Source organism: Nuphar pumila, chromosome 1 (assembly GCF_984573655.1).
Source record: "Nuphar pumila chromosome 1, dmNupPumi1.hap1.1, whole genome shotgun sequence".
NCBI classification, from domain to species: Eukaryota; Viridiplantae; Streptophyta; class Magnoliopsida; order Nymphaeales; family Nymphaeaceae; genus Nuphar; species Nuphar pumila.
This window is the reverse complement of record NC_143249.1, coordinates 13544996-13554281: the sequence shown is the minus strand read 5'-3', so window position 1 is coordinate 13554281 and position 9286 is coordinate 13544996. Positions and strand designations below refer to the sequence as shown.

Genomic DNA, 9286 nt, shown 5'->3' with positions numbered 1-9286 from the left:
ATTATTGGCCTCCCAATCTTTTATTTTTTCTTGATATTCTTGCAAGGCCTTCTCATTTTTTTCTTCGGAGAGGACTTTAACTTGATCTTCTTCTCTTCTCGTTAGCTTTAGTTGAAGGTCATTAGTGGTTCCACTAACGAAACCCCAAAGCTTTTTCCCCTTGATATGGTTTTCCATTGCGGTAGCCAACGTCAAGTAGTTGTTTTCGTTGAGCTTGTAGATGACGGAAGCATACTCTTTCACCCATGTTGAAAAATAAAATTTGAAAAAGACCACCACCACAAAGCGAGCATACTTAAGACAATTTTCAATACTATAAGAGCCCAAGGCTCTGATACCATGTAATGAAACAAGAAGTGCACAATCACAATGCCAACAAAGGGTTACACAAGTGAAGGATCACAATATGGCCTCTAATGGACCCAATACAATCTCACAAAATGAATAAATCTCACAACACAATAGAAATAAGAGTTTTTTTATATTCACAACTCATATGCTAAAAAGCATGTTTTTAACTCTTTACAAATGGGCTTTATTTATAGAGCAATACACAACACAAAGGAGTGAAAAAGGGAAGCAGTCTTGGACTGCCTCCAACGGTCAGAAATATGACCGTTGGAAGCAGTCCAATGACTAGTTGAACTGCTTCCTAACAATCAACAAAAGTTTAAAATAAAAACAAAAAACAAAACAAAAACAAAAAGACAAAAGAAAATAAAGGGTATAATACAGCCTCTATTGGACTGTATATACATAAAGACTAAAATACCCCTGATATATATATATATATATATATATATATATATATATATATATATATATATATATATATATATATATATATATATATATATATATATATATAAAATGTATTTTAACACCCAGGTGGTGCCCACCCTGACCCGATAACCCCTAAGGGGGGTTTCCCAGGTCAGGGTGGGCACGTGCCCACCCTGGCCCCCATGTGGCTCTGCCACTGCATGCAACCCCACACTCACACACACATGGACAGAAAGAAAAAAGGGAAATGGTTCCCAGTTAATGATTCCACTTTACCAAAAGATATACAAATCCCACCATCTGCTCGCATGCACGCCTAGATTTGGCTATGATTCATGAGAGTTTGCTCTTACTCCAAACAAGTTTTTTTTCTCCATATTCCCCGTTTTGCAAGTGGGCAGAAGGGGTAAACCAAAATCATTTTTCAGCTGTCGCCTCCACTTGGCTGTTACTGCATGATTTGGTCCATTGCTTATCCTGAAATCAGTTCATTCATCTCTGCAAAGTACATATGATTTTGTTGATTCCAGAATCTTTGCATCTGTTCTTGTACTTCATACTTGTAATGTCAGTGTGTTCTTTCTTGAGATCATGCTGTTGATAGAACTTGGAATGTTTCCCATGATGTACATGATGGATAGATTTGGAAAGCTTTTGCTCTTCAGAAGGTTTGGAATTTCAAGTTGCAGTCTCACAAATATGGGTCTCGGCTATATCTCAGCAACGCGATTTCTCACGATAATGTAGGTTTAGTTGATAAATCTTGGGATAACATTGGGAAAATCTTGATGCTTAAAAATTTTAAAAATAGATTAAATAAGTAAAAAAATGTGTTTAGATAATAAAGTACACATATAATAAAGGAGATAAGAAAAAATATAAAAGGAAAAAGAGAAATATATTTAAGATATAGAAAATAAGTAAAACAAAGTAAAAGTAACTGATAATATCATGATATTAATGCGATATATATAAATTTCTATTATTTTCCAAATGGCGTGAGATTTTTCCTTTAACATCATTTTATTCTGCATGATCGGCACAATATTGTCACTGATAAGTGAGCTGTTATTGCAAGTTTAATGGCATTTCTAGGAGGCCACGGCTTTCTGTTTTCTGTTCTGGCAAGCAATTATATGCTCTACTAGTCGATGATCAAAATAAGAAGTGTTTATTTTATGGAAGCACCTTACAAAGGTCTATCCGTGAGACTCATGAGAAGAGCCCTTGCAGCACCACAGTAAGTACTCTACCCAACAATGTTTTATGTAAACTATAGTTCACTATGTTCAAATTGTTTGTTGCATGTGCTTCATCCATGCTAATAAAAAAGAAATGTGCTTCATCGTTGCATTCCACCATCACTAAATATTGGATCCTTCAGTTGTCTAGACACATAGTGGAAAATACTCTTGTAACTTGTCTATCTAAGGTACTGAATTCATTGTTCTCTGGAATTTGATGCTAGAAACAATACATTGTTAAAATTGTGTGTGTGTGTATATATATATATATATATATATATATATATATATATATATATATATATATATATAATTGTAAAAGGTAATACCCATTAGGGGCATTTTTTGTCTTTTCACATTATATAATAAGTTGTGCTCATTAGGGGCACTTTTGACATTTTTTTGTTTTTTGTATTTATTCATTTTTTATTAAGGGCACTATAGTCTTTATAATGCTCTTGACTCAAAGAGTCGTTGTGAGTGCTCCCAATGGCCCTTTGAGCCCTCCTTTGTCTATATAAAGGGGTTGAATCCCCTCTTGTAAATTATGCTTTCTCAAGCATTTGATTCCTAATAAAATCTTATATTTTTACTTGTGTTCTTGGCCCCCAAGTGGCTTATATGTATGTGTTTTTGTATTGACCCATAAATGGTCTTTGTGTTCTTGCAATTGTGTTCTTGTATGCTCATAAGAGGCACCCACTTTTACTCTCTTTTTAGTTTCATTACATACATGACAGAAAAAGTTATATAGTGGATGAAATTATATCGACATGGAATTTTGTACTTAAATCTACCACTAAAGGAGTCGCTGGGGGATGTGGTGTTGTGATTTTTAGTTCTCTTTTCAGTCGCTAAACTCGTAGAAGAAGCTTAAATAAAAGGATTTATACAAAAAAAATTCCTCTGGACATCTAAGAAGAAATAAATATTCACATGCATGTGATAGAGAACTGGATCACATATTGCATATGTCCCAGCAACTGATGCAATTTTGTCTTCATAATCAATTCCAGTTCTAATATTCATTGGCACTTTGAAGTGATCAAAGAAAGTCTTTGGATTGTAAGTCCGATATGCCTATTAATCTTCTTTTATGTCACATAGGTATGGATGCTAGTGCGTGGTATGACATTGGCACAATGTGGAAAATTCTAAATAGATCCATTGGTACTATGTATGCATGCATCTGTGTTTATGTGTGCATGTGTGTGCGGGCACACACATACACAAAGAGCATATATACACATACAAAACACACAAATAAGCTATATCTTGCAAAAACGTCTACTTAAAATGATTCTGTCAATCGTGAACTAAAAATCTAAAACATGTCAAAAATATATAGTTAACTGGGACACTTGTTCCCACATGTTGACAGTAAGTTTACTGGATTATAAAATGGATAAAAAGGGCTTGGTCAAGCCCACAATCTAGTTGGCCCATACCTAGAGGTATCCAGTACCCATGTTACGTAGGTATGACTGGTAAACGAGCCGATCGTGGGCTGTTCGGGCTTGGCACATTAAGTGTACACCCCTGCTCGGGCTCGGCTCGTTAGCTCATCACGAGCCGAGCTGAGCTCAAGCTTTACGAGCCAATCACAAGCTGGCTGGTTTCCTAAAAAAAATTGTTTTTTAAAGCTTGATAATATATAAAATATGGATATTATAATATATACATAATACATGTATAAAACATATATAATATGCATTTTATGTATATAATATATGTATAAAAACTATAGTATATAAATATAGAATATGTAAAACGAGCTTACACGAGCCGAGCTGAGCCTAGCTTGCCATGTTCGTGCTCGGCTCATTTACCTAAACGAGCTGCCTCATTGCTCGCCGATCTCAATTTGCGAGCCAAGCTGAGCAGAATGGAGAGCTGCTCGTCTCGTTTCCTAGCCCTATACGTAGGTGTTCTTCCTATTAAAAGAGAATTAATTCTTTCAATATGCTGAGGCACTGACCCTTCACCAAACACGGCTCGCTTCCACTTTGTATGCTTCTGGCTCTAAAATAGAATGAGAAGCAACACAATTTTCTTTGTGGTAAGGTGAAAATAAATCATGCTAAGCAAAATAAGCACTTTAAATAGAAACAAGTGAAAAAAACATATGTTAAGGGTGTATTTGATTGTGCGAGTAAAAGGTCTTTGGACTATTTCTCGTCATTTTTGGATGATTTTCCTGCACAACTCAAGCTTGAAAAAAAAATATTCTGAAAGTATTTGTCCCAACATCCCATTTTTTGGGGAAAGAAAAGTCAAACCTCAAGAGGTCTGTCTTTTTTCTTATAATTTTTCGCCACCATAGTAATGGGCCAAAATTTATCTGCTGCCCTCTTTTTGCATGCTGTCCACCCCCTCTGCGATAGCTGTCACATGCAATTTCTCTCTGTTGATCATTCTAATGAGCTTGCTAGAGGCAGTGTGCATCTAGACGCTAGCTATCCTCCAGCACCATCGTTTGCATCCACTCATTTTTCGTTCTCAATACTGCAACCAAGTAACCTGACCCTAGCAACCACTTGGTCAATCATGCACCCCAACTCTCTCCCTCTCTCCACATTTTTACTGATTTTATCTTTTTTATTACTTTGACCTGGACGCGTTTCCACATCTGAATTCAATGTCTTTTTAACCACAACTTGTTCCCATTTATCTTCCCTCTTTGCAGTATAAAGATGACATTCTTTATTATGTTTTTATTGCCGCAATTGTGTTTACAAGTTTAGCTGACTTGACTAGTCCTATCTTGTCATCTCAGATGAAATACTTCTGATTCCTTTAATGGAAAAGCAAGAGATTCTACACAGTGTCAATCGGGTGATCTATCAATCAGCTATCTTGTCATGTTACCGTTTATTGGGTGGTCTGACTACTCCTTGAGTGAAGATATACATAAATAAGATTGACAAACAAATCCAGTGATAGACAATGCACTACTTGCCTCACATGTGCCCTTGGAAAGCTGTTGAAGTAGCTCTCTTTTTTCTGCTAAAAAGTGCAACAGTGGAGGTTGGTTATATGGCTGATTGAAATCCAGCGGTACTTCCAGCTAATATGGGAGGCCTTCAAATTAAGAACTTAGAATTTTTTTTAGCATTACCATATTCTTTGAAAGATACTTAGAAATTTTTTTAGCATTACCATATTGTTTGAAAGATGGTTGTATTTGCAATAGGAGATATCTATAATTGCCAAACAAAAGTCTGGAAGTCAAAGCAAATGGCAAAGGGACCTCCTTGAAAACAGAATAGATCTTCCCCTAGAGGGTCATCTTGCAGAATGATTTGGTTAAAGCTCAGCGCTGTCTTTGAAGGCAGTGATTTTCCTTGGCTAATGGGATGAATATCTGTTTCTGGAAGAACCATAGGCTCTAGAAACTCTCATGAGTGCGGATATTAAAGGGATTATTGGTGCATATATCTTTAACAAGGGCTATTAGTGAATCACCTTTTAGAAAGTTCTTAGCAACTTTAGATTAGCATTTCAGTAGCACATAAGGTGAGTGATTGAGATGGTGGATGGTTTTGTTCCATTGGATAGTTCAGAATAAGCAAAATTTGAATAGTGCTATTCAAAGTTGGTGCTCAACTGTTCATCTGTTTTGGTGACTCTGAACACCAAATTTCAGGAAAAAGTGGTTTGTGGTTGACCCCTCTCCTAAGGCTGGAACTTTTGTTTGTTCAACCTCTAATTGTGACAATGTTTAAGCTGGAAAACTCAAGTTGGCTGGATGATTCATTCTTTGCCAATCTCATGATTTCGTGTAGCTTCCAGAATAGGCAGTTGAGCTAGTAACCTTTTTAAGTAATTATAATTGTTAAGATCTCATACGTAGTAGATAGGTGAGATACAGAGGAAACAGGTGATATGTGCATAGAGATGGTGGCTATCGTTGGCCATTTAGTGGAATAACTAATAATATTTAATAAGCACTCAATTCAGAAAATTGAGCCAACCTTTTCTCTTGGCCATGTATTTTTATGCTGAATCTGGATTGTATTTGGTTGGAATAGGGCTCTCTTAATTGACTTGCTTTCCTTTTTTCTGATTTTCATTCCCATGTTTCTGTATGGGTTGTCTATGCTGTATCTAGAACTTTCTTATCACTTTTCTTTATATTTTTAAAATTATTGATCTATGATTGGTTGGTTCCAAATGATAATTCACTGTGATCTGCTATGCAACACATTTCTGATTTGATCTTTAAGTTTTCCAACACATTTCTTTTCTCCTTTCTTTTGCTACTATCTTCCTGTAGCTTATGCATGTCTGCTTTGCCTTGGATACCTTTTTCCAACAGGTTTCTTTTCTCTCATCTTTTGCTACTATCTTCCTGTAGCTTATGCATGTCTGCTTTGCCTTGGATACCTTTGTCTTGCCTTGCCTGAATATTTTCACGTATTGACAATAAAGATGCATTATTTGGTACATAAACAGCTGCAGAAGTACATGAGGAGTCTTACAGTTGCTGGTGCACGGTTGTTCTTATTATAGGTTATGTCATTTATAGTTGACATGTCTATGACATATCCTGAACTATTTGTTGAAAGTTAAAACATATATTGCATTGTTCATTTTGATAAGACATATGCTCATAATTAAGTGTCATGGTTTCATGCTAGTAATGTATTAAGCCCCTTGCCTGACGTTTACAGGAAGCTGCTGAACGTGTTGGTGAAGAACTTGTCAAGGCATGCGTGGAACAGAAAATCCATGAAATTTCATCTTATGAGCGCAACGGTTTTGCTCGAGGAGAACGAATGAAAGCCTTTGAGTTTGCTGTTAGCAGACATGGTTTTATACCGCAGTGGTAATGAAACAAACTCTATATACACATCTAGTACAGTTACGGGAAAGTGTTTTTTCAAAACTGCTACCCAAGTTGGTCATGTGAGCAACTTGTCCAGTTCATCCAGAAACTCATATTAGAACTGGAGCTTCTTACTAGTCCTGGTTTGGCTAAGCTGTTGAACTTGTGTCTTGGTTTTCTTCAAACTAGACTCTGGCATGTGTCCGTGGAAAGTTGAGCTGCCGTTTTTTAACTTTACTGGAAACTGAGTGTAGTGAAGATCATATTATGGGTGATGTATGATTGATTTTGCCGAGTTTTTCTTAACTCAGCCGTCGGTGGTGGCACTTGCTCAAGGGTGCATCCACGGAAATGCACTGCACACGATGTGTTTCTGTGGGCACCACCGCGGCAAGGCAAACACGGGCATCCCTTTCTACAATGGGTGGGAAATTTTACTGGACACTTTTTGGTTACTTTTCTGATCTATCTAGATGACTTCCTGACACTTTTGCATTGGCTTGGTGACTTTGTATCACAGGAAGAGTGATCATTGCTCATAAGTGTGATATTGGGAGTCTAAACTTTCTTGGATTGACAATGAGATGATGGTACTCAACATCTTAAGACCCAAAGAACTGAATTCTGTATCGGGTCCTTTCCCATGTTTGTATAAAATATGTCGCTTCATGTGTAAAAAAATGTACACTTACCCCAAGAAGCACATCTAAATGGGGAAAAATGAGTACGGGATCTATATTTTTTGCTTTCTTTGTTTTCAATTTTTCATGTAACCTCACAAAGATGAGGGGAATGAGTTGCCTTGTTATTATGTGCGAGTCGCATATTCTTGACAATTGGCAGGTTAGAAAGGCAGTCGCAGGACAGGATTAATGGTACTGCATAGCTTCTTCTGATTAATGACAAAAAAACATTTGACCCAGATCCAACCCGTACCATGTCCTATAGGGTCAGGTGATAAACAAGAAGGTCCGATTAGAATCTGGGTCGGACCCAAAGGGTCCCATTAATATATGCATCCGGGTATGGTTTGTGAAATTTCATATTAGACCCAGGTCTGACCCAAGTTTCGACTAAGATCCACAAATTTTCAATGTAAAAAAGATAAAAAATATTATTTTATCTATTATGGTCCGGGTCTGGGTCCGGTTCATGGAATTCTTATAGAATCCAGGTATGGTTTCTCTTACGGTGAGTTCGATTAGAGTCGGATCCGGACCCTGGTGCGATCATATCAAATCAGGTCTGGGTTTGATTCCGCACCAAACCTGACCGGTTGACACCCCTACCTATATGTATGCGTATGTGGAAGCATGCACTTACTTCATGGGTACCACCTACCAACAAACCTGCCCTCCCTGCCTTTGACCGTGCAATTCCTCACCGAACAAAAAGCCTATGATTTTATTTCCTTTCATCGTTTATTTATTCAACCACATACCATGATAGGGGAGGTTCACCATTCTTGGTCTGAAAACCTGCTTGTTCTAATTTGTGACATGTTGGTCATTTCTATGCATATGGAGTAAATAGTGACATGCTGGTTATTTAAATGATTTACACTAATTAATAATTTAAATAAAAAATTAAGAGAACCAAACTATGAAGTACTGTAAATTAAGCTAAGAATTACCCAAGCCTCTACTGAAAACTAAAAAAACCAAACATTACAAAAATACAAGGAAATAAATAAAATCAGGTTTAATTAATTAATCTCCATACTTAGTTTTCTCTACATTTTGGATGTAAATCTAAAATTAGATCCAAATGCAATCTTGCTCCATACATTTGATAGACCTAGATCTTAAGTTTTGAATCACGAGTCAGGATTAGGTCTCCTCATAATTTGTACCAATTTAGTGAAGTTTAATGTGGCTCTTGTTGTTGTTGCTTTTGTGGTGGTGATTTGATAGATTTCGATCTGCATCCCAATTTTAGATCCAGCCATTCATTCAATCTGCATCAAGTAAGATAAGCTTAATGTAATAGTGGTGGTGGTGTTTGCTATGTAATAGGCTATAGTAGTACAAGAAAAAATTGCCTTTCATGTATAAATAGATGTTTTTTATTGACAGAAAATGGACATCAAGGCGTGCACATTAGCACAATGTCTAAATCAGCAACTTGGGATTTACCAAAAAAAAAATGGTTAAAAGTTAACCAAAAAATTAATGGTTCACAGTGTCATCTAATTCAGCAACTTGGGATTTACCAACTGCATATTGTTGACCTCATGGCAAAGATCCATATAAAGTGTCATTTTTAATATTTGGTTTGAAGAGGTGCGTTTTAGCCAGTTTTATTTTGTAATAGAGAGAGTTTAGTCATTCTATTATACATAAATTCACCGTTAACCTGAGTTGCTTAAACCGAGATCTCTACTTGACAGATTCAGTGAAAAGTTGGGTCCTGAGGCTTCCCAAAAAATGCC

General features: G+C 36.5%; 1 protein-coding gene across 1 annotated transcript; it reads left to right on the top strand.

The window, feature by feature from the left end:
* The first annotated feature begins 1776 nt into the window (after positions 1 to 1776).
* LOC149848027 (large ribosomal subunit protein uL18c-like) lies at positions 1777 to 7530 on the top strand. The gene is made up of 4 exons (XM_090003061.1): positions 1777 to 1781; positions 1879 to 2023; positions 6701 to 6855; positions 7376 to 7530. The coding sequence occupies exons 1-4, from the start codon at positions 1777 to 1779 to the stop codon at positions 7395 to 7397; spliced, it is 327 nt and encodes a 108-aa protein (XP_089859187.1). The 3' UTR covers positions 7398 to 7530.
* The last annotated feature ends 1756 nt before the right edge of the window (positions 7531 to 9286 follow it).

Bases quoted from the DNA above. Each gene is read 5' to 3' on its own strand.
- LOC149848027 (XM_090003061.1), top strand. The intron at 2,024-6,700 runs GTAAGTACTCTA...TGACGTTTACAG, and splicing joins AGAGCCCTTGCAGCACCACA to GAAGCTGCTGAACGTGTTGG. The intron at 6,856-7,375 runs GTAATGAAACAA...TTTGTATCACAG, and splicing joins CATGGTTTTATACCGCAGTG to GAAGAGTGATCATTGCTCAT.